General features: G+C 43.8%; 1 protein-coding gene across 1 annotated transcript in view; it reads right to left on the reverse strand.

The window, feature by feature from the left end:
• The window catches only part of LGALSL (galectin like), a 97,681-nt gene that overhangs the window by 20,877 nt on the left and 50,192 nt on the right, over window positions 1-26,612 (reverse strand). Inside the window, exons 3-4 of the mRNA XM_077485970.1 lie at window positions 14,544-14,632; window positions 11,842-12,019 (exon numbers count right to left, since the gene is read on the reverse strand). Coding sequence (XP_077342096.1) covers window positions 11,842-12,019; window positions 14,544-14,632 — 267 coding nt within the window. The remainder of the gene's footprint in view (window positions 1-11,841; window positions 12,020-14,543; window positions 14,633-26,612) is intronic.

The raw sequence follows: 26,612 nt of genomic DNA on the forward strand, positions 1-26,612 counted from the left end.
CAGGAAATTAAAGTAAATCTCCCTAATGGGAACACAGACAGCAAAAAGTAAAACAAAAACTGATATGAGTTTCCACCATTGCCTATTCTAGTGGTCACCAAACAATGGCCCGTGGACTGGTTGTAGCCCTATGTAGCCCTATGCCTGCCTTTATCCAGCCTTATGCCTACCACATACACCAATGATGGGGCATTATTCCTCCCACTGACACCAATGATGGGGCACTATTCACTCCGACTAATACCAATGATGGGACACTATTCCTTCCACAAATACAAATGATGGGACATTATTTCTTCCACTAATACCAATTATGGGGCAATATTCATTCCACTAATACCAAGGATGGGGCACTATTCCTTCTACTAATACCAATGACGGGCACTATTTCTCTGACTAATACCAATGATGGGACACTATTCCCCCCACTAATACCAATGATAGGGCACTATTCCTCCAATAATACCAATGATGGGGCACTACTCCTCTTCCTATTGACCACAGCTGCAATGTAATTGTTTTGTCTCCCACTGTTCCTCCCTACCCCAATCTGCCCGGCTATCTCCTACTCTGTCCACTTTTAGGTTATTTCTCCCATCAGCTCACAGTTATTACTTTTTCTTCCACCTGCCCCTCCCTATTAGATTGTAAGCTCCCAGCAGCATGGCCCTCCTAACCCTCTTATATTGACTTGTATTATTTCTGTATTGTCTTCCTTTATATTGTAAAGCACTGTGCAAACTGTTAGCGTTATATAAATCCAGTATAATAAGAATACTCCCACTTACACTGACAGTGGCCGGACTTTGGACACTACTCTTGCTGGCCGCAGTCCGGCTTCCCTAATGTCTTAAGGACAACAAACTGGCCCTTTGTTTAGAAAGTTTGGAGACCTCTATCTTATTCAAATGAAAAACAAAATAAAAAAAAGCTTGGGCTTTAGATATTTTTACTGTAATGAAGGGGTAGGACCTGACAATGGTATCTGGTAGGGATGACTGGATTACAGGAGTGTCTGGGTAGATTTACAGAATTAGGCCGGCCATAAACAGAACACATTTCTTTCCTCGCTCTATTCCCCCATCAACACAGACAACGTTGATGCGGGAATCTCTCCTGATGGGATTCCCGTCTAAGACAGTGATTATTAATAGCAACTACAGCAGCCACTAGCGATAATTGCAAGTAAAATCCAACATGCTGGTTGTACCCAAGTTGATTGATTCATCAACTTGGTACATTCAGCCATGGTTCGAATCTCGGCAGGTTCCGGCTGAACTGGCCGAGATTCGAACAGTATATATATATATATATATATATATATATATATATATAGATATATTTATGGTCCAGAGCCCTCTGACCGATACGGATAAGGATGACAAACAAGGTTAACATAAACTCGCTTACTTGGACCTGAAAGTGTGCCCTGGTCTGACGTACGGTATACCAAAATAAGGGGGCATACCTTAGATAGAGAAGTGGGTGATAAATAAAATGAATATGAATGGAGTGAAATGAGTACTCTCATGAGGAGTATAATGCTTGAGAAATGCCCTGAAAAAGGGGATGGGTGGGTGGGTATCGCGCACCGGAACCGACGAGGAGGATAGGCGAACGGGCTGGTTATATACTCCACCGGGCTCCTCCCATAATTTCAGGCCACCATACTGGCCTTTCTATTTATGGACCAGAGCCCTCTGACCGATACAGATAAGGATGACAAACAAGGTTAACATAAACTCGCTTACTTGAAATGGACCTGAAAGTGTGCCCTGGTCTGACGTACGGTATACCAAAATAAGGGGGCAAAAACATTCAGGTAGGGGTTGCATTTTATTGATTCAAGTTTGTTACTGGGTGAGCTCGACAAAGGCCTGGGCCATCTCCACTAGCGGATTGGGTATGTAGCGGGCGAAACAGGTGGACCTCCATCTGCCCAACTTCTTGATAATGTGGTCCGGGACCCCTTGGCGGGATGCTGTTGAAGCTGCTCCGATACGGAATGAATGTCCGGAGTAGTGAGTAGGATAGAGGTGAAGGATACCCAGGAGTATCCTGAGATGTTCCATAAAGCGGGCAGCGTTCAGAGGCTTAGTGTGAAATGGCAGAAGCGTACTAGTTCCTGGTTGATCAGCCAAAAGGGGCAACAAGCGGGCGAGAATGGCGACCGGGTACCAGCGGTTGTTGGACTTATAGAAGTGTATGTCCGTACCCGAGCCAAGCTGCTGTGTCTTGGAGACTGCTAAGTGTAAGACGAAATGGTCTTTGAATCGGACCAGGTGGTGCTTGCACAGCATGCGTGCCGTGAGGCTACTACCAGTAAACTCGCTCGGCCGTAAGAAGCCGTAGAAGGCCGGGTGTATGGCTGCTTGTAAATGACACTAATGTGGAGACCGAAAAGGTGAAGTGGCCAGGATATCTGACATATTTCTAAAACGTCTCCTGTGATAGGCAGTCGTTTGGTGCCGGCCATCGGCTGGCGCTTCTGGATACCGCGCATAACAGCCTGAACGGCGTGGTAAAATAAGGAGGGTACGGTAGGGTCCTGGAGGGAGGTGAAATGTTATACCGGTCAGGTATAGCCGGATCGTATTAAAGGATAACGCTAACTGCGAGTGGCAGTAGGAAATGAAGGCTATGACTTGCTTGACACGGGACGTCTCTGTGCTGTGATACGTGATTAAGCGGTTAAAGGCCCTCCAGGCTGATTGATAGGCCTTGAGGGTATTGCGGGAAAGGGAGTGATCAATGAGTTGGGTAGCCGCTAGGAGGTGAGGGGCTAATCCAGGGTCAGTCGAGACCAGTCCGGGATAGCTGCTGATGTTGGTCCGGCTCCGGGTACCTGATCGAAAACGAGACAAGGTTAAAGCGGGAGAGGGCGTCCGCTGCCTGATTGAATTTACCGGGGATAAAGGAACAGCGGATGTTGAACTGAAACAACAACAAGAGCTGGACCAGTCGACGTAGGAAGGACATAATCAACAGAGAGGACGCCTTGGCGCAGCCAGGAATTGCCAGTAACTGGGGAGGCCAGGGAGCTGCGAGCCAGAGGTGGCCAAAAACAGCCGCAAGCCCGTGGAGGCCACTGCGTCGGTCATCACCTGGGGAGAAAGGGAAGACACGGAGGGAATGAACAGGGAGACGCCATTCCCAGACGATAGGAATTCCTCCCGCATAGCAAGGACTGCTATTGCCGCGGGATCCCGGCTGAGGGCTTGCTCTGGATCCTGTGAGAGGGACAGTAAGATCAATAGGCGTGACACAAAGGCGCGACCCTGAGGGATGATGCGCATAGGGAAACTCGACATGCCGTGTAGGGACTGTAGGTGTCTTTTGGATGACTAGACTGGGGAATATGCGAGGATATTATATGCCCCTAAAGATGGTAGTTGTGATGGGCGAGCGTTTGCCGTTGGCTATGGGCTGATGCCTCTGGATGCCTCGTAGTGGGGATCTTGCTGTACGGGCCGAATGACAGATGGCTCTCCGTGCACTGTAAGGATAAGAAATGCTGAACGCTGGCTAGAAATAGCCTGGGCGTGCTACAGGAAGAAGCCAGTTGCGTGTGTCAACATGATCCTGGTGCGGGACGGAAGTTGAACTCAACTGTCCTAAGGAAGAGACGGGTAGGCAGACAACAGTGAGTGGTTTGTAAGAAAAGCCACAAGAGACGAGTGGCCAATTAAGTGCTGCTGAAAATGACGTGTAGCCGGTTCGTGTGCCACTGAGAACGTGCTTGCCAACGAATGATTGCAAGAAGTTATGCTAAGTCGCGAGCCTTGGCATGACCAAAAGTGTGTTAAACGTGTGCTTGCGACAATTGCCCGGGAGTCTGTCACTGGAGATGTGTACGTAGTGACTGTGAGCCATTCGTGTTACCGCATGTGCACTGCGAAGACTGCAGGAGTTGTGCTTGAATGTATGTTTGGACACGTGCTTGCGATGATTGCAAGATGTTACCCAGGATGCGTGCTTGCTATGATTGCCAGATGTTATGCTAGGATGCGTGCCTGCAACTAATGCAAGGAGTTATGCCAGGACTCGTGCTTGCAACGATTGCAAGGAATTATGGTAGGTCACATGGGTAGCCAGGCCGGAAAGACAGAAGTCCATCCAGTCCCACCACAAATCAAAATAAATAAGGTATCACACAACCTGACACACCCAATTCTACGCCCGCAGCTGATCCAGAGGAAGGCAAAAAACCCCCAACAGAGCATAGCCCAATCTGCTTACAGCAGGGGAAAAAATTCCTTCCTGACCCCTCGAGAGGCAATCGGATTTTTCCCTGGATCAACTATATCTATAAATATAAGTACCCCGTAATACAACGTACCTTTAGGAAGGTATCCAGGCTTTCCCCAAAGCAACCTATCGAGCAGCCAGAAGTGCCTGCCAACAATGATTGCCATGAGTTGTGCCTGGACATCTGCTTGCAACGATTGCAAGAGGTCTATGCTCGAATGCGTGCTTGCCATGATTGCAAGAGGTCTACGCTCGAGTGCGTGCTTGTAATGAGTGCAAGAGGTCTATGCTCAAATGCGTGCTTGCGATGATCGCAAGAGGTCTATGCTCGAATGCGTGCTTGCAATGATTGCAAGAGGTCTATGCTCGAATGCATGCTTGCAATGAGTGCCAGAGGTCTATGCTCGAATGTGTGCCTGCAATGATTGCGAGAAGTCTATGTCTGGATGCGTGCTTGCCATGATTGCAAGAAGTCTACGCTTGGATGTGTGTTTGCAACGATTGCAAGAAGTCTACGCTTGTATGTGGAGAAAACAGCGAGACACGCCTAAACGAAGCTGTGTTTCCCTTCCGAGGCAACTTATAATGAAATGAGGCCGAGGAGCAAGGCCCCCGGTAGGCGTCCAAACATTGAAGAATCAACCGGACCCAAACCGGGAAGCGGTATGTGACAGTGAAATGAGAGAACCTGCCATGACAGAGATCCAGATCGCCATGCCACAACTTGCGACCGAGCACGAAACAGATTCTGGAGCATGTACTGAAATGAGGCCATTCCTGGGGCACGCCGAGACGAATTTGGTACACAGATGTGACTATTCGTACCGGAACGTGATAGGTGAAATGAAATGAAAACCCATGACAAAGACAAGAATCAGAGGACGAGCCCATGAACCAAACAGATGAATCCTGTCTTTGGAGCATGTACTGAAATGAGGCGTAGCAGCTGGACACACCAGAACGAATCAGTGCATAAAAAACAAAATGCGACAGGATTCGAATTGGAGCGTAATAAGTGACAGAAATGATATGCCATGACAGAGACAAGATTCAACGACTGGACTGATAGTTACAACAAAGAATCCGTCTCTGGAGCATGTACTGAAATGAGGCGTAGCAGCTGGGCACACCGGGACGAATCGGTGCATAAATAAATGCAACAGGATTCGAATCGGAGCGTAATAAGTGACAGAAATGATATCCCATGACAGAGACAAGATTCAATGACTGGACTGATGGTAACAATAAAGAATCCGTCTCTGGAGCATGTACTGAAATGAGGCGTAGCAGCTGGGCACACCAGAACGAATCGGTGCATAAAAAATGCGACAGGATTTGAATTGGAGTGTAATAAGTGACAGAAATGATATCCCATGACAGAGACAGGATTCAACGACTGGACTGTAGGTTACAAAGAATCCGTCTCTGGAGCATGTACCGAAATGAGGCATAGCAGCTGGGCACACCAGGACGAATCGGTGCATAGAAGAATGCGACAGGATTCGAATTGGAGCGTAATAAGTGACAGAAATGGTATGCCATGACAAAGACAAGAATCAGGGACCGTGCGTGAACCTGCGAGTGACTCAGTCTCTGGAGCATGTACAGAAATGAGGCCGAACCCTGGGGCACTTCAAAGCGAATCGGTGCACCAGAGGTGCGACAGGATTCGCGCCGGAGCGCGGCTAGTGACAGAAATGATTTGAAACGGTAGAAATGACTGGGACTGAAATGACTTGAAATGAGATGAAATGAGATACATAACATAACTGCATGAATGATGAGATATACTCGAACTGGAGCAGACCAACCGATACGCGCGGACTGCTTGCTTTGTCGTAACAAGCAGTCGGCTGTGAGTCGAACGATTCGACCGATACTAATAGAAATGCTCGGGGAGTCGAATGGTTTCGAATGCCGTACTTGCGAATGAATCGCCTGACGTGGCGTGATCGAACATGCCGAAAGGTGATAACGACTACATCGAAAGTAGAAACAGTGACATGAGTACGAGAGCCACAGTAAAACATTCGACTGAAAGGAAGTGAGCGGTTCGTGAGTTCAGGGAATGTTGATGGGACATTGTAATACATGAACTGAAAAGGGGGTGCCGAAGCCCTACCTGCGACAGCCGGCCCAACGTGTAACGACAAATTCGACGGGTATGACGACAACCCCGACGGCGAAACCCACGGACGCTGATGAACGGGAAGACGAGTTTGTCAAGACGGAGATGAACAACGCGGGAACTCACGAACAGGCTCACTGCGTCTGGTCTAGGATAGTCGGCCCTTGATATCTGACGTATCAGATATCGCGCACCGGAACCGACGAGGTGGATAGGCGAACGGGCTGGTTATATACTCCACCGGGCTCCTCCCATAATTTCAGGCCACCATACTGGCCTTTCTATATATATATATATATATATATATATATATATATATATATATATATATATATATACACATATACATATACACACACACACACATACATACACACACACACACACGGTATATTTCATCCTTGTGTTTAGCTGCTTGCCTAAGGTCCAGCTGGTATGGTTTTAATAGAAGAGCTATATATAATTTTCTGACTGTTCACTATAATAGTCTTCAGGAGTAGTGCTCAGGAGAATGGTCATTGATATCTTTTTATATGACTCACATGTGAGTAGTTCTAAACTTTACTTTTAATAAAAGTTTCTTACGGATTCACACTATGTGGACATTTCCATCTTGTTTTTATGGTGGAATCCTGCATTACTATCATTGCCATGTATATCTAATATGCAACTTGGGAATTGGAGACACCATGAGGATTTGACCAAACCATATGGGCCAACAATGCAGGAGATCGCTTTGCTGCCTCTTCTTTCACTGTCTAGTCACAGGCTGGGGTGAGTCCAGGACAACCTGGGCTCAGAAGAAGCAAGTTCAAAGAAATCTCTGGATTGAAGGTGAACATGCAGCAAATTAAATTTTTAATGTATTCATTTTTTAACTTTTCATTTTAGGCTGGAGTTCTGCTTTAAGTAAACATATTCAAAGAGTGTGTAATAATATAAAAGATATAAAAATACCAAACATTTTAATAAGCTAGTGTTTTTTCTTTGAGATGAAAGAAAAAGCCAATTATAAATAGCCTATCTATACAGGTACCGTTCCTATGCAACTATGCTTCTCTGAAAGTGAAATTCGGCCCTGGGCAAAGAAATGATCTGAAGAAATTATTTGCATCAGCAATTATCATTTTTTTTCTAAAATTCTTTCAAGTAACGCAGTAAAATTACAAATTCCTCCTGCTCTGTATCCTTGTACTAACCTCCACGTAGAGATGAATGACACAATGGGGGATATTTACGAAAGGCAAATCCACTTTGCACTACAAGTGCATTTGGAAGTGCAGTCCCTCTAAATCTAAGGGGTAGATCTGAAATGAGGGGAAGCTCTGCTGATTTTATCATCCAATCACATGCAAGCTAAAATGCTGTTTTTTATTTTCCTTGCATGTCCCCCTCAGATCTACAGCGACTGTACTTCCAATTGCAAAGTGGATTTGCCTTTAGTAAATAACCCCCATTGTCTACAACTTGCCATACTGTACATAATGTCAAAATTTTACATAATAGACTTTTAGTGTGAACACCCATGCGATACGAGTTCAGTGCTGGGGAAAAAAAGGTTCCTGCACCTTTTTCGTGCAAATCCCATGCGAGTTCAGCTAAACATCTTTGTGGCTGAATTTGCATCGCACAGACATCGCATGTGATCTACACAGCAATGCAGTGTGAATCACATGCAATATCTGTGTTTGCAATAGTGTGAACCTGGACTCACAAATATCAATATAAAGGCAATTCAAATAGTACTGTTATAGAAAATGTTCATTACTAGATTGTGGTGGTCATGTAGATGCACGCCAATATTTTACATTTATTTCCAGAGGGCAGTTGCCATCTTTGCAGCAGAAAAAAAAGTGAAAAATACTCTGATTACTGCCAGTGATTGTAATCTGCTCACAGTCCCTAGGTCTGGATATCCACTTAACTTCCGGAAGGTTTTACCCCCTTCATGACCAGGGCATTTTTTGCTATTTGGCACTGCGCTTACTTTAACTGGCAATTGTGCACTCATGAGACACTGTACGCAAACATAATTGATATAATTTTTTCACACAAATAGAGCTTTCTTCTGGTAGTATTTGATCACCTCTCGGTTTTCTATTTTTTATTATATAAACAAAAAAAGACCAACATTTAAAAAAAAAAAAAAAAAAAAAAAAAACAATATTTTTTTTACTTTCTGCTATAACACCTTTCCAATAAAAAAAAAAAAAAAAAATCCCAATAAGCGTATATCGATTAATTTGTTAATTAATTTCTACAAACTATGAGCTATATAATATTAGAATTTTTTTGTCATACTATTAATGGCGGTGATCAGCGACTTATAATGGGATTGTGATAATCAATAGGGAAAGCTGACAATAAGTATATATTAATTGGTTTGCGTGACAGTTATAGCTTCTGCAAACTATGGGATATATACTGGATTATTTTTTTAATATGCTTAGTAATGGAGACGATCAGCGATTTATAGCGGGTCTAAGTGCGGCGGGCGAGTGGGAACTGACTAACTGCTACCGACTTTACCAGTGACACTAATACAGTGATAATACTATACACTGTACTAATGACACTGGCTGGGAAGGGGTTAAAATCTCAGGTAATCAAGGGGTTAAATGTGTGCCTAAGGAGTGTTCATTTGTGTTGCGTGTGCTACTAAAGATCATTCCCTCTGTTGATTGTCAACACAGGGCTCTCGGGTTGTGAATTGGACACAGCCGATCAGCAGGTTCCGGCCATGAATCACTGACCGGGACCTGCTAACAAACTCCCACTGTGTACAATCACAGCTGGTGACGGCAGGGGGCGCGCATGCGTGTGCCCTAAACCCAGAAAACAGGCAGTGATGTACCAATACGTCACTGTGCCTGTACAGGCTGTCTGTCCACAGTACATTGTGGGCAGGTGTTCTGAAAGTAGGTAAAGTAGAACTATAGGCACATTTTTGTTTTTATTTTGGATAGAGTAAGTGAGGAGGATTATATATTTTTTCTACCTGTGTCCCACTGGGGAGATTTCCCTTCACTTCTTGTTCCATAGGCAGATTTCCCCTCTATTTCTGTTCTGGGGACAGCCCAAAATTAGTGTTTTTCTTTATTTCCACTTTTAATGATAAGGATAAATAGGACAGATAGAGAGGGTGAAAGTCCCTCATGGGGGCACAGACAGCAATAAAACTAACAGGGGTTCTAATCCCTCTCCACTCTATTCAAAACGAAAAAAAAAAAAACGTTTTGCCTTTAGTTCTACTTTAATGATCAAATAAACTAACAATGATTTCACTGACATTTTTCATAAACTAAAAGTGCCTTGAATGTAGCCCCATCTTGCTGAAGTTCTAGAACTGCTCATATCGTAGCCAGTTATGTCTGATAGTTACTCAGCATGAAGTTTTAATTTCTCACTGCAGGCTGGCAGGCGGAAGGGAGCTTCACACTGGGCACAGTTGCACATCAGAGCCTGTTGTTACATGTTTTGGGTGTATATCCCCCTTTCTCTGACGGGCTTGAAAAAGTGGGACATGTCCCCGAAAAAAACTGACAAAAAACTTGCATTCGGGAGGCAGCAGGATTGCTTGCTGAATGCCTGGAAGACGCTGCTCTACCTTCCACAACTATTCAGCTGAGCTGCCCCATGATTGTGAAGAGGAAGGAGCTTCGCCTCCGATGTCCTTAAGCTGCCTGGCTGACCGGAGAGAATGTGAGTGCCTGTGGAGCCTCCCTGTGTGCCTGAATAGAATGGTGGGGTGACTGCACATAGTGGAATAGATTTTTCCATATTCCTCCATGAAGCCGCTGAATGTCTGCAGGATCGTGAGGAGGAGAAGGGATCATTCAGCGGCTGCATGGAGGAATATGGAAAAATCAATTCCACTATGTGCAGTCTCCCCACCGCTCCTCCTATCTAACTTTTTCTGCATCCCGTACTCTCCGGCCCCTCCTTGTGCTCCCTGTATCCATCCCTCCTGCTCTCCAGCCCCTCCTTGTCCTCCCTGGCTCCGCCCCAATTTCTCCAGCACCCCCCCTGCTATCCACTCCAAACCCCCTGCTCTCAAGCTCCCCCCCCAGCTCTCCACAGTCCCCACCCCTCCTGTGCTCTCCACCTTTCTCAGTGCTCTCCGCCCCCCAGCACTCTCTGCCCCCCCCAGCACACTCCAGCTCCTCCCTGCTCTTTTGCCCCCCCCCCCACAGTGCTCTCACCGACTTGGGCACGGGACATAGGAGGGGCTGCAGACAGGGACAGGGCTAGGGATCTCTCTCACCCCCCTCTTCTCACCTCCCGCTCTCTCTTACCCCCTCTCACCCTTCCTCTCTCCACCTTCCCCCTTCTATATCCTCCCTCCTTTTTCTACCCTCCCTCTGTCACCCTCCTTTTTCACACCCCGTCTCTCTCTCTTACCACCCCTCTCTTCCACAACCCTTCTCTTGCTCCCTCACCCTCCTCTCTTTCTCACCTCCCTCTCTCTCATCCTCCTCTCTGTCACCCCGTCCCTTTCTCTCTCTCACCACACTCCTCTCTCTTACCCCTTCCCACCACTCAATCCCTCTCCCCCACTCCCTCACTCTCCTCTCTTCCCCCTCTCTCCTCACCTCTTCCCCTCTCTCTTCCCCCTCCCCTCCTCCATCGCTCACCCTCTTTCTCCCCCTCTCACTCACTCTCCCCCTTTCGTGCACCCTCTCTCTCCCCCCATCTTACTCACCCCCTCTTGCTCACCCTCTTTCTCGGACTTTTACGCACCCTCTCCCCTTCCCGCTCATCCTCTCTCTCTCCCCCTCTCACTCCCACTCTCCCTCCCCCTCTCACAATATCTTGTTTTCCCTCTCTCTTACCACACTCCTGTCTCTTACCCCTTCCCAGCACTCCCTTCCTGTCTCTTTCCCCCCTCGCTCACCTTCTCTCGCTCCCCCTTTTGCGCACCCTTTCTCTGCCCCTCTCTCTCACCCCCCTCCCGCTCACCTTTTCTCTCTCCCCCTCTCTATCACCCACTCTCCCTCCCCCTCTCACTCACAATCTCTTGCTCCTTTTTTTTCCTCCCCTCCTCCACTTTGCACTGCAAGTGCACTTGGAAGTGCAGTGGCTCTAAGTCTAAGGGGTAGATCTGAAATGAGTGGAAGCTCTGCTGATTTTATCATCCAATCATGTGCAAGATAAAATGCTGTTTTTTTTTTTCCTTGCATGTCCCCCTCTGATTTACAGTGACTTTACTTCCAAGTGCGCTTTCAGTGCACTTGCTGTGCAAAGTGGATTTGCCTTTCGTAAATAACCCCCATAGTGAGTTACACACATTGTCCAGGTCTATCTATGGTTACTCAGGACTAGAGAGAAAGAATTTTGACACAATCCCAGTGTCCCACACTTATCATAATGGGTATCCCAGTACAGCAGAGGGAGTACACAGATACCAGCCAAGCTAAATAACAAAAGACAATATTTGACCATATAAAAGAGACAAGACGACTTACCCTGAATGGCTGGTCGGCAATAAATGGAAAATAAGAAATAGCCGACTCCTCTTCTCCCCACTCCCCAGAGACACAGGCATTTCGAAGTAATTGTTTATCACTGAATTCTGCTTTTACTTCAATGGCAACATCACCTGGTGGATGGTCCGAGTCTCCGCATGTCAGTCTGATGTAAAAACTGAAAGAAATCAAACACATACATGCATCAAGCTAACTAAAAACAATGCAAAGGATCATCACTTATATGCAAAGTGCAGTTACTGATGTCATCCACTCAAATGCTTATCGGTAAACAAATTGATCGCAAACGGTAACTGAATTTTGCATCTCCGCCATCCCTATTGTTTGCTATTGCCTTGTATACACGATCGGATTGTTGTTGCAATACAGAGCTTCAGACTTTTCTCCGAAGGGTGTGAGCCTGGATTTTGCCTTGCATACTAATGGCACACAACTGTTAAAAGTCAGCAGCTACAAATACTGCAGCTGCTGAGTTTTAATAAATGGACACTTACCTGTCCTGGGTGCACGCGATGTCGGCAGCAGATGACGAGAAATCGCTAGTCTCTCGGCTGCCTCCACCGCCATCCTCTGTCAGGGAATCGGGAAGTGAAGTGTTGCGGCTTCGCTGCCCGGTTCCCTACTGCACATGCGCGAGTCGCGCTGCACGTCTTCACTGGTCCCCGTTGTGTCTTGGGAACACAACGGGCGGGGGGCATCTGCAGCTAGCTAAAGTGGATGCAGTGGGTGTAGATACCTGGATTATACAGGTATCTGCACCCTCCTCCCCCCCTGAAAGGTGTCAATTGTGGCACCGTAGGGGGGGGGGGGGGGGGGGAGGAATCCACGTTAGGGTGGAAATCCGCTTTTAGGCTCCATGCACACTGAAGCTCAAAAAAGCTATTTCTGGACGCCAGATTGCTGGCACAAAACGCTGGTTTAAAAACCTGCTTTCAACAGCGTTTTATACTAGCGTTTATGAGCGTTTTACAGCGTTAGCGTTAATGGGCATTTTTTATAAAAATACACAGAGGACATTCCAAAAATCCCACAATGCATTGAAAAATAGAATGCCGAACACTAATGAACGAGCGTTTACAAGCGTTTATGAGCGTTTATCGGCGTTTGTCGTTTTTTGGCGCTGAAAAACGGCACTTTGAACGCGAATTTCTGGCGTTCAGAAAAAAGCCCATAAACTCCACTGCTCATTAAAGCTGAAAAACGTCCATGTGTGCATGGACACATAGGCTAACATAGAGTGGAGTTTATGGGCTTTTACAAAAAACGCCCAAACTCCAATAAACTGCAGTTTATCAGCTTCAGTGTGCATGGAGCCTAAGAATCAAAATCTTTTTCTCTTCCCGATCTTCAAAACAGCATGTCATGATTCTTTAACAAGTGCAGCTGGGGAAAAAAAAATCCAAGCAGCCTGCCAAGTTTAATCACAAACCCACAATAAAAAGTATCTTTTCAATCTTTTATCAAAGGAAAGAACTCCAGCATGTAAATGAAGGAAGTTTAACCATTTAAATTCCAAACCTTTTCCGACATTTGTTGATTACAAGTAAAATTCATTATTTTCTGCTAGAAAATTACTTGGAACACCCAAATATGATATACTTTTATTTTAGCAGAGACCCTATAAAATGAAATGGTAGTTGTTACAATATTTTATGTCCCACTGCATTTGCGCAGCGGTCTTTCAAACGCAATAATAAAAAAAAAATACACTTAAGGCTGGGTTCACACCGCTGCGGGGGGAGAACCGGATGTGATTCGCACAGCAAATCACATCCGATCTCCGTAGCGCTGCGAGTTCAGCCATACAGATAGTATGGCTGAACTCGCAGCGGTCCCGCAGCAAACTCGCACAGGACCCTTTTTTGGGTCCGCAACGGAATCGGATCGCATGGGGGTTCACACCATGCGATCCGATTCCTGTGCGAGTCGGCAGATCGCACTGCGATATGCCGACGGATCTGGGGGTGTCATTAACATAACATTGACACCCCCAGTCGTCCGCATAGGGCAGTGTGAACTGCCGGCGGGAGGTATGCGATGCGGGAAAACGCCACGGATTCGCGGCGTTCCCGCATCGCAGCAATGTGAACCTAGCCTTAATGAATAAAAAAAAAAAAAAAAAAAAAGCTAGCCCAATTTTTTTGCATAATGTGAAAGACACCGTGAGAGAATTGTGATCTTTATTCTAAGCAAAAAAAAAAATTGTGATTCTCATTTTAGCCAAAATCATGCAGCTCTAGTACTGCTGTGTGAACAAGTTGTTGTGCTGCTTTCTTTATTTCATTGCCCGGACAGACACAAGTGTGTAGCGTTCAACAAATGCAAAATAACAGAAAACTTCCATATCCATCTAGCGTGCGTGTATGTGTATGTATATATATATATATATATATATATATATATATATATATATATATATATATATATATATATATATATATACACACATACACACACACACACACACACACACATATACATACACACACGTGCACACGCGATAGATAGATATGGAAGTTTTCTGTTATTTTGCGTTTATTGAACGCTACACACTTATGTCTGTCCGGGCAATGAAATAAAGAAAGCAGCACAACAACTTGTTCACACAGCAGTACTGGCAGACACTGATTAGGGTTATATTTGAACAGATCAATAAGTGTTTCCAAACATGGCTTTCACACCTCTCTGGGTTCATGCCGACAATTCCCATTATGAGGATCTTCTTCCCCGGCCTCATGCCACCTTTTATGTGACCACAGAACGGAACCGTCTGAAAAGATAAAGGATTCAGTTACTGGTGGACAAAACACACAAATATACACAAACATCACATTACTAACAGCCCGGGAACCACACTGCTTAATGCTTGAGTACTTAATCAATAGTAAAGGTCTCTCTGGTGGTAAAGAAGACCTATACATAATTAAATGGATGAAATCTTCTGGAGCTCAGCCTGAGCAGCAGCAGCAGAAGAAACGTTCTAACCTCATTCTGCTGCCAGAACATTCCCTTTGTACAAGATGTTGTGAGACTATGGGACTACTTGGAAATACTTCAAGTGGTATTAAACCCAAACCAGAAATGTAATATATTGCAGCTTACCAATCATTAGAGGTGGCAGCTGCATTTGTTTTCTTTTCTAAGGCTTTTTATCCCCTCTGTTTTCACCCGGTAATCTGGCTTTGCTTTTGGGTTGACAGTAGGGCTGAAACAACTAATCAATTATGAAATTAATTACTATTTTCATAATCAATTAATCGGTTAGTCACATAATGGGGTTATAAAAAACTAAAATGAGCCCTTTATAGTACAAAAAGAGCAAATTGCTACTGTAAATATTACTTTCACACTTGTACAGTAAAAAATAAACCCCTTACAGTAGTGATTATCTTTTTTGGACTATAAAGGGCTAATTTTCGTTATTTTAACCCCATTATGTTACTAAACGTCTTAAACCTGGTTCAAACCTATGTGTATTTTGGTGCTTTTTAAAGAAACGCACTACAGGTCATTTACATGGTTTCCTACGGGACATGTTCACATCTATGCTTTTTTCAGCAGCTGCGTATTTGGAAAGGGTCAGGGACTTTGTTTTGCGTGAAAAAAAAAAGTGTTTTTTTTGGTTCAATATAGTTCAATGGAGAAGCTGCAGAAAAGCATGTAATGCGTTTTTGCAGCAATATATGTTTTTTAATCTGCCCAACAACAAATTTGGCAAAAAAAAAATACAAAAACACAAATCGCAGCAAAATCACGTGCACAAAAAATCAAAACGCACTGCAGAAACAGTTCAAAAGCAAATTGCATAGGTGTGTACCGAGCCTTATGCTGGCCACACCGATCAATTTTCAGACGAGAATATTCAGAAATCAAAAAAATCTTTGTACATTCGCTGAATTAAAGAACGGTTTTTGTTTGAAGTTTTCACTTGTTTTTAACATTCTGTTTTTAAAATGAACATAATTTCAGAACGAAAACCACATACACTGTCTGAAAATTCCTTTGACCACGCAGTCCTCTATTATTTCCAAATTTTCCCATCACTGTGGTTGAAAATGAACGTCGGTTTGACCCCAATAACGATTAGAAAATCAAAACATTTTTAAAATGAATTTTTTTTTGAAGAAAGACATTGTTTTTTTTTTTAAATAAAAAAATTTGATCTCTGAGTCTGATGATATTTACCAGATTCACCCTTTAATAGTATATACAGTGAGGAGATGTTGTCTCGCCTCCTCGCCTCCTGTTTTAACCCCCTAAATTCCAGACTACAAAGTCGCAAGGGTGCAGGGTGGTTGCAGCTTGGCCTGATTTACTTGAACGGGAACTTCCACCCCTCAATTGCGGCAGGGGATATAATTACTGCCATAGCTGCGGCCCTTGCAACCAAAGGGGGATTGGATGAGAGGCAGTAAAAACACCAGTCAACCCCATGGTTTTATGCTCCCCAACCGCTAGTATAAATGAGCCCTTATGTTTACGTTAATTGCAGCTGACAGTGTAGATCATATGGTCACATTTGCAGTGGCATGTAGCATTCAGCTGGATTTGTTGCTCCCCAAATGCCTCCATTCATGTCAATGTAACAATGCCTCAGAAATTACCCTTCGAAGCTTAAGTGATGTTTTTAGAAATTATAACAAGCTGAGATGCATCCACAAGTACAAGCATCCATAAAATAGAAAACCAACACAGAGGAGTGTCGTGGAAAAACCCACCATACTCTTTTGCGCTATTAAGCGCCTATTTCGTTGAATGGTATAATGTATCTTACTTATCGCTCTATTTCCCGCAAGTAAACAGACATTACGTCCTCATCTCAGCACGACCCCACCAAGCACCGCACTGGGTCTTTTATTCAAAAACAACAAAAGCAATGACAAACAGGAAGTGATCGCCACAACAGCCAATCGCTTCCTCCATGGGAAATTACCTCACAGGATATGAATGTCAACACAGGAAATCCTTCCAACAGGATGAGTTTATACAAAATAATGGCTGGGGGGGTCTTATGGGTGTGTCTGGGCAGGGACAGTGTGTATGTTTTACCTGGAAGCCATGCTCTTCAACTAAACAAAGGAAGCTGCATGGCTGACAAACATGAATTCTGTCTCTGACCATAACAACTCACAAGCTCCCATTTTTATGGTTGGCATGAATCCTTTTTCTGCACTGTTCAGAGAACGCATACCAGCATTATACTACCGTTCCTGCTGATGGGAGATTATCTGCAGGTGCGCTACACATCCCTCCATGTGTTGATCAGGCACACAGACACACACGAGCGTACATCCCCTAAAGCCCCTTTCACACTGGGGCGCTTTTCAGGCGCTACAGCGCTAAAAATAGCGCCTGTGTAGCACCTGAAAAAACCGCCCCCTTTCACTCCAGTGTGAAAGCCAGAGGGTGAAAGGAGCAGTGTATTCAGCGCTCCTACCCATTGAAATCAATGGGACAGTGCGGCTATACCCTTTTTAACCCTTTTTCGGCCGATAGCAGGGGTTAAAACCACCCTGCTAGCGCCCGCAGACCACCGCTAAAACAATGGTAAAGCGCCGCTAAAAATAGCGGCGCTTTACCGCCGACGGCCGCACCGCCCCAGTGTGAAAGGGGCCTTACCGATAATGTCTTTGCAGAGTGAACACATCCCCCTCAGATGAATGTTTGTGCATCACACAGGGGCCCTTTCACTGGTGGACATATTCCCACTCTGCAAACACTTCTCTCCAACCTCAGGAAGTTTTCCACTACCAGACGGGACTCAACCAGCGTCAGTCTGCCCAAGGCAGCTCTTTAGAGTGGGCTGCGGGAGTACTAACACTGGGAGACACTGTGACAATACATATTAAATACATCTTCATAAAATTTCCACAACAGGAGGGGTCTGGCATTCATGGTACCAAAACTTTTAAAGCATGTCTAAACAAGCCCTTAGGCATGATTTACACTTGTGTTTGGGGGTGGTAAAAACTAGGGTTGCTCCGATACCGATATCAGTGCCAATACTAACATGGCTCCTAAGTGTCCCTGATTTCAACAGTCCCTCCATCTCTCTTTCCTCCTCAATTGTCCCTCATTTTGGTTAAATCTATATAGTTGTATATAAAATGCACTGCTTATGTATCAAAAAGTGTTTCCTAGTGCTAAATCTTTCATCCAATTTCTAAATTGCTGAATTTATGAATTCCAAAAGCCAATATAAAGGAAAAGAAGTCTTAAAAAAGCACCTGTCGGTTAACCAATCATTTTTTTTTGTACAATTCTCCTTTAAAGTGGTTGTATAGTCATAAAAATTACTTTTACCTACAGGAAAGCCTATAATAAGGCTTACCTGTAGATAAAAAATATATCTCCTAAACCTGTACGGTTTAGGAGATATTCCCCTTGCAATGCGTCGCTGACTGCAGCAGCGCATACGCACAGGGGATTCTCGGCTGAAAGTCCGGCAGACATCGGACCCTGCCGTAAAGAAATCTCCTGCGTGGAGTGATGATATCGCGGCTCCGGCCACTCACAGCACCAGAGCCGCGATACCCGAAAGAAACGCAGAGGGAACATGTCAGCTCCCTCGGCGTGGATTAGGCCAGATGTCAGGGCCTCGTTCTAAGGTAAGTATTTCATAATGAGCTAGTATGCGGTGCATACTAGCTCATTATGCCTTTTTCTTTGCAGGTCAGAAAAAAAAAAAAACTTCAGCGGGTATACAACCGCTTTAAGGGGGGCATGGTAGGGGGTGTGTCCAATGCCTACATGCTTTTGCTAATACAGTGAGGGGAAAAAAGTATTTGATCCCTTGCTGATTTTGTACGTTTGCCCACTGACAAAGAAATGGTCAGTCTATCATTTTAATGGTAGGTTTATTTTAACACTGAGAAACAGACTAACATCAAAAATATCCAGAAAAAGGCTTTTCAAAAAAGTTATAAATTGATTTGCATTTTAATGAGTCAAGCAGTTTGGTGAGAGGGTGACAAAAGTTGGTGTGGTTATTCGCAAATGGAAGAAACACAAAATAACTGTCAATCTCCCTCGGTTTGTGGCTCCATACAAGATCTCACCTCGTGGAGCTTCAATGATCATGAGAACGGTGAGGAATAAGCCCAGAATTATACAGGAGAATCTTGTCAATGATATCAAGGCAGCTGGGATCCATAGTCACCAAGAAAACAATTAGTAAGGCTGGGTTCACATTGCTGCGGCAGCGAGAACCGGATGTGATTCGCACCGCACTGCAGTGCAAATCACATTCGATCTCTGTGCGATGCGAGTTCAGCCATACAGATAGTATGGCTGAATTTGCATCGCACCCGCCGCAAACTCGCACGGGACCCTTTTTTTGGTCCGCAGCAGAATTGGATCGCATGGGTGTTCACACCATGCGATCCGATTCCTGTCCGAGTTTGCAGATCGCACTGCGATATGCGAACTGATCTGGGGGTGTCATTAACATTTCACTGACACTCCCAGCAGTCCGCATAGGGCAGTGTGAACTGCCGGCGGGAGGCATGCGATGCGGGAAAACGCCGCGGATTTGCGGCGTTCCCGCATCGCTCCAGTGTGAACCCGGCCTAAGGCTCATACACACTATCAGATTTTCTGCTGATTTCTTCCATCAGATTTACCAAAACCATATAATATGAGGTCAAACCTTAGGAGTTCCAATGTGTATGCAATCAGGCAGGCCCTTCTACTACATGGTTTTGGTAAATCTGAAGAAAAAAATCAGCAGAAAATCTGATGCGTATGGGGCTTAACACATTATGCTGTGAAGGACTGAAATCCTGCAGTGCCCGCAAGGTCCCCCTGCTCAAGAAAGCACATGTACAGGCCCATCTGAAGTTTGCTAATGAACATCTGAATGATTCGGAGAACTGTGTGAAAGTGTTGTGGTCAGATGAGACCAAAATCAAGCTCTTCGGCGTCAACTCAACTCGCTGTGTTTGGAGGAGGAGGAATGCTGCCTATGACCTCAAGAACCCATCCCCACCGTCAAACATGGAGGCGGAAACATTATGCTTTGGTGGTGTTTTTCTGCTAAGGGTGCATGACAACTTTATCGCATCACAGGGACGATGGACGGGGCCATGTTTTGTCAAATCTTGGGTGAGATCCTCCTTGCCTCAGCTAGGACATCGACGAGTACTGGAGCACAAGTATCAGTACTTGTACTCACTCTTAAACAGGTATTGGTGCATCCCTAGTAAAAACACTTTGCTGAGCCATGTTTTTACCACTCCCAACTGCTTTGCCTTATGCTGTAAAGGCAGCAGAGGGTGAAGTACAGATGCTGTGGCTGTGATGATTTGCACTGCAGTGTGGCAAAAATGATCCCCGCTGTTGCATTCAGAATCACTCGCAGAATTGAGCGATAGCGATTTGTGGGGAGATCCGTCATCAAATACTGAAAAGTAATGACAGTGACAATTCTGCAACTGAGCAAATTTCAGTGTTTTTGATTTGATTACATTATTGAATAATTTTTATTATTGTTATATTATTATTTGGTACAATTATTTATAATTATTTATTATATTATAATTTATGATTTAATTTTTCAAACTTTATCATACCCGGGATGTCTGCTAGACTCTGGTTTGGACAGATTTAAGAGAGTTATTCCTAAGAATTGCAGGACTACAATATAAAACGCCAAATTTTCATGCAAAATAATTGTACCGCTTTTAGCACCTAAAATCCGAAAAATAATCGTACCGCCAGGGAGGTTAACTGAATGGGGGCGCCCCAAACATACTCTCCCTAGTATAAACGGTTTGACTTTTTTACAATATAAATAAGTTACATACAACTATACTTTTATGAAATGTATCCTTTAAGTTACCCCCGAGCACCCCATCCTCCCACAATTTTTTACCCGCCTGTCTATGTGCCTGCTCATACAAGGAGAAAACCCTATCTGTTGCTTTGGAGAGGCCATGTATGGCTGGGATGCATTATAGATGGCCTCTCCATAGGAATAGAAGGTATGTTCTATATGCATGCAGAGAAGTGAAGGACCAGCTGGAGAGATGCAACAGCTGTGTGGATGTCGCAGGACCTTAAACAGTTGAGTACAGAACTTCTGGGGACATACTGGTAACTTATAATATATATATATAATATATAATATATACTATAATGTAACAAAAATGTAGATATCCTTGGACACAATACCACATTTTTGTGTGTTGCAGAAATAACCTTTACTTCAGCCTGTTTGAGTTTGATTCCCCAGTATCTGTATGTCTTCATTAAAGTGGTTGTAAACCTTAGGCCCCTTTCACACTTGTGTGACTTGTCCTACGACTTGGGACTGAAAAGTCGCATGACAAGTCACACCAACTTCAAAGTAGTCCCTGTACTACTTTGGTCCGACTTTGATGTGAGTTGAGGTCCATTGACCTCAAGTTTATACAGGCATTCCCTGAAATCACGTGAAAAATTCCGGGCGCAAAATCACGGTAAATCGCGGCGACTTTCAAGTCGCAGCAGTGTAAAAAGGGCCTTAGACATGAAATATGAACAAAGCATATCTCTCTATCATGTGTACTTATCTCAATTGGGAGCGCTATGGGGTTGATTTACTAAAGGCAAATAGACTGTGCACTTTGCAAAATGCAGTAGCTCCAGAGATTAGTAAATGAGGTAAAGATTCACTTTGCCAAGAGAACCCAATCACGTACAAGGAAAATAATAATAAAAAAAAAAAAAAAAAACAGAATTTCTGCTTGCACATAATTGGATAGTGGAATTCAGTAGAGCTCCCACTCATTTACCATACTCTGGGGCAACTGCTCTTGGAGACTGCACTTTCAAATGCACTTGCAGTGCAAAGTGGATTTGCCTTTCGTAAATAACCCCCCTTGCATCATTTTTCAACCTATGCAAGGACTATGTGACCCCCTAAGTATATTTTCTGTCTGCTGCTTCATTCCTCTGCTATCAGCATAAATCACTTCTGACAAGTTTTCCTGACACCAAGAGAAAAATGGTGACAGATGAGGGGCCTCCAGCAGATTGACAGCCTCAACTCTTTTCCTGTGTGCTATGTGAAGAGGATGTGTTTCCTCAAATCAGCTCTCAGAGCTCTTATCACTCAGAGCTCTGCAGAGTGTAATTTCAGCTCTCCGCCCCCCCTTTTTTCTTAACGCTCAGAAGAGAAGAATGCAGATAAACAGGTAAAACTTACAGTGTCTTGCAAAAGTATTCACCCCCTTGGCTTTTTACCTATTTTGTTTCATTACAGCCTTTAGTTCAATGTTTTTTTAACCACTTCAGAGCCTGAAAAATGTACCCCCTTCCTGACCAGGCCATTTTTTATGATACGGCACTGTGTCACTTTAACTGACAATTGCGCGGCCGATGTTGCACCCAACAAAATTTACATCCTTTTTTTCCCCACAAATAGAACTTTCTTTTGGTGGTATTTGATATTTGATCACCTCTGCGTTTTTTTTTTTTTTGCACTACAAACAAAAAGAGTGACAATTTTGAAAAAAGCAGTATTTTTTACTTTTCTCTATAATAAATATCCCCCAGAAATATATAAAAAAAATATTTTTTTCCTCAGTTTAGGCCAATATGTATTCTACATATTTTTGGTAAAAAAAAAAAAAAATATCGCAATAAGTATATATTGATTGGTTTGCTCAAAAGTTATAGGGTCTACAAAACAGGGGGTAGATTTATGGCATTTTTATTATAAATTTTTTTTTTTTATTAGGAATGGCGGCGATCTGTGATTTTCGGACAGTGCTATACAAATGCACTGATTACTGTATAAATTACACTGGCAGGGAAGGGGTTAACCTCCCTAGCCTTAATCCCAAGTGTGGCTCGGGCTGAATTTTCAGTACCAAAAGCGGTAACCCCGAGTCACACTCGGGATCACAATGCAGGATCCAGGGAGAGGTTACTTACCTTGTCCCCGGGATCTTGCGATGTCTCCCCACTTTGTGTGCGAGCCGTCCTCCGCTGGATGTATTACAGTGCCGAGCTTCGCTCCCTACAAGCGTTGCGACGCACAGGGACGAAGAACGGCGCCAAATTCAAAAAGTAAAAAACACAATACATATACAGTACACTGGATTCTTACAGATTACATTACTGTATCAATTTATTTCACAGGCCTTTTGTCCCTAGTAGTCTGTCCAGTGTCCTGCATGCAGTTTTTATATTATATATACTGTTCTTTCTGCCTGGAAACGGGAGATTGTCCATAGCAACCAAAACCTTCCCTTTACATCGAGTGGTTTTAGACCAGCTAGAAAACAGCGATAATAAATTAGAATCACTTGCAGAATTGAGTGATAGTGATTTGTGGGGAAATCCATCATCAAACACTGAAAGTAATGACAGCGACAATTCTGTAACTGAGCAAATTTCAGTGTTTTTGATTACATTATTGAATAATTTTTATTATTATTATTTGTTATAATTATTTCTAGTTATTTATTATATTATAATTTATGATTTTGTGTTTCAAATTTTATCATACCCGGGATGTCTATTAAACGCTTATTTGGACAGATTTAAGTGCGTTATTCCTAAGAATTACAATCTTACAATATAAGACTCCAAATTTCCATGCTAAATAAGTGTACCGCTTTCAGCATCAAAAATCTGACATAATCATACCGCCAGGGAGGTTAAACAATAGGGGCGATCAAGGGGTTAAGTGTGTCCTAGGGAGTGATTCTAACTGGGGGGGGGGTGGGCTACTTAGGACATGACAGTGATCACTGCTCCCGATGAAAGGGAGCAGTAGATCTATGTCATGTCACTAGGCAGAATGGGGAAAGGCCTTGTTTACATAGGCATCTCCCTGTTCTGCTGCTCCATGACATGATCGCGGGACACTGAGTCCCGAGGCTGCGGGCGCATGCGTGCCTCGCCGATCGCAGGCACCCACAATACCGCATCTTAAAGGGGAAGTATCTGTACGCCCATTTGCGCAGCCGTGCCATTGTGCCGATGTATATCATCATGCACTGGTCGGCAAGCGGTTAATCTGAATTATATGTGATGGATCAGAACACAATAGTCTATGTTGGTGAAGTAAAATTAGAAAAATATACACATAAAACTATTTTTCAGAAATTAAAACTGATAATTGGCATGTGTGTATGTATTCACCCCCTTTGTTATGAAGCCCATAAAAAGCGCTGGTGGAACCAATTACCTTCAGAAGTCACATAATTAGTGAAATGATGTCCACCTGTGTGCAATCTAAGTGTCACATGATCTGTCATCACATATACACACCTTTTTGAAAGGCCCCAGAGGCTGCAACACCTAAACAAGAGGCACCACTAACCAAACACTGCCATGAAGACCAAGGAATTCTCCAAACAAGTAAGGGACAATGTTGTTGAGAAGTACAAGTCAGGGTTAGGGTATAAAAAAATATCCAAATCTTTGATGATCCCTCGGAGCACCATCAAATCTATCATAACCAAACGGAAAGAACATGGCACAACAGCAAACCTGCCAAGAGACGGCCGCATACCAAAACTCACAGACTGGGCAAGGAGGGCATTAATCAGAGAGGCAGCACAGAGACCTAAGGTAACTTTGGAGGAGCTGCAGAGTTCCACAGCAGAGACTGGAGTATCTGTACATAGGACGACAATAAGCCGTACGCTCCATAGAGTTGGGCTTTATGGCAGAGTGGCAAGAAGAAAGCCATTACCAAAAAACTAAATGGCACATTTTGAGTTTGTGAAAAGGCATGTGGGAGACTCCCAAAATGTATGGAGGAAGGTGCTCTGGTCTGATGAGACTAAAATTGAACTTTTTGGCCATTAAATAAAACACTATGTCTGGTGAAAACCCAACACAACACATCACCCAAAGAACACCATCCCCACAGTGAAACATGGTGGTGGCAGCTTCATGTTGTGGGGATGTTTTTCAGCAGTCGGAACTGGGAAACTGGTCAGAGTTGAGGGAAAGATGGATGGTGATAACTACAGGGATATTCTTGAGCAAAACCTGTAACACTCTGTGTGTGATTTGAGGCTAGAGCGGAGGTTCACCTTCCAGCAGGACAATGACCCCAAACACACTGCTAAAGCAACACTTGAGTGGTTTAAGGGGAAACATGTAAATGTGTTGGAATGGCCTAGTCAAAGCCCAGACCTCAATCCAATAGAAAATCTGTGGTCAGACATAAAGATTGCTGTTCACAAGTGCAAACCATCCAACGTGAAGGAGCTGGAGCAGTTTAGCAAGGAGGAATGGGCAAAAATCCCAGTGGCATGATGTGGCAAGATCATAGAGACTTATCCAAAGCGACTTTGAGCTGTGATTGCTGCAAAAGGTGTCTCTACAAAGTATTGACTTCAGGGGGGTGAATAGTTATGCACATTGACTTTTTCTGTTTTTTTTTGTCCTGTTTATTGTTTGCTGCACAATAAAAAAAAACATCTTCAAAGTTGTGGGCATGTTCTGTAAATTAAATGATGCAAATCCTCAAACAATCCATGTTAATTCCAGGTTGTGAGGCAACAAAACACCAAAAATGCCAAGGGGGGTGAATACTTTAGCAAGGCACTGTATGTAGGAGGGTTTGTTTAATCTCTGTGTATCACCTGAGGGCGGTCACTTCACCTATTCCTTGATGTGCCGGGATGGACACTTTCATTCCTATGAATGGTGCCTAAATAAGAACCAAGACATGTATACAAACATCATGGAAAGGAACGCCAGGGAAAAACTCGGAGCAGCATCTACAGAGCTTTGTGCATGAAAACCTGGTAGGGGCTTTGTCCCTAGATGAACCCATGCAGAACAACTAGATGTGTTGGGACAGTTGCCTGGGTATTTTGCTAGTTTCAAACCTAAAAGCAATCCATTTGATGAATACAAAGAAGTATCTTGCCGAATTAATAGCTGGCTTGATGGATTCGTTCGGTGAGGGCTTCTTTATGCCACATAAAGTTGCATGATATGTAATCTCTCAAACTCGTCTATTTAAAGTCTTGCTGGTATAATGTGACCAACTACTGAATGGCTGCAACCTGAATAGCGCCTTTCATTTGAGTGCACTAAATCATTATTTAAAATGGCTTTTAATGTCTATATACATCCTGCTGGGCGAGTAGGAAATATAACACCAATGCTTGGAATAAGCAGGAACATATCCGTCTATATTTAACACACTTATGAATGCCTGTATATTGCTCACGGGCTTACAAATGGTAAAGGTTAAGTTCACCTTTTCTATAACCTGGCCCATCCAGACAAGGGGTCCCAGGAGTTTAAATCTGCACTGTACCATTTGTAAAAATATTGTTTAACCACTTAAGCTCTGGGAGATTTACCCCTCTTCATGACCAGGCCATTTTTTGCGTTATTTTAACTGACAATTGTGCTGCCGTGCTACACTGTACCCAAATAAAATGTATGCCCTTTTTTTTCCCACAAATAGAGCTTTCTTATGGTGATATTCAATCACCTCTGCATTTTTTTTGTGCTATAAGCAAAAAAAGAGACGGTTAAGGAAAAAAAAAAAATACTTTTTACTTTTTGCTATAAAACCAATCCAATATATATTTTTTTAATCTAATTTCTTCATCAATTTAGGCCAATATGTATTCTGCTTCATGTATTTTGGTAAAGAAAATCCCAATATGGGTAAATTGATTGGTTTGCACAAAAGTTCTAGCATCTACAACATTGGTGCTCAACCTGTGGCCCTCCAGCTGTTTCGGTAACTACAAGACCCATCATGCCTGTGCCTTTGGGAGTAA

This window comes from Lithobates pipiens, unplaced genomic scaffold (genome assembly GCF_037356315.1).
Source record: "Lithobates pipiens isolate NorthernLeopardFrog02 unplaced genomic scaffold, aLitPip1_a1.2 Scaffold_18, whole genome shotgun sequence".
NCBI classification, from domain to species: Eukaryota; Metazoa; Chordata; class Amphibia; order Anura; family Ranidae; genus Lithobates; species Lithobates pipiens.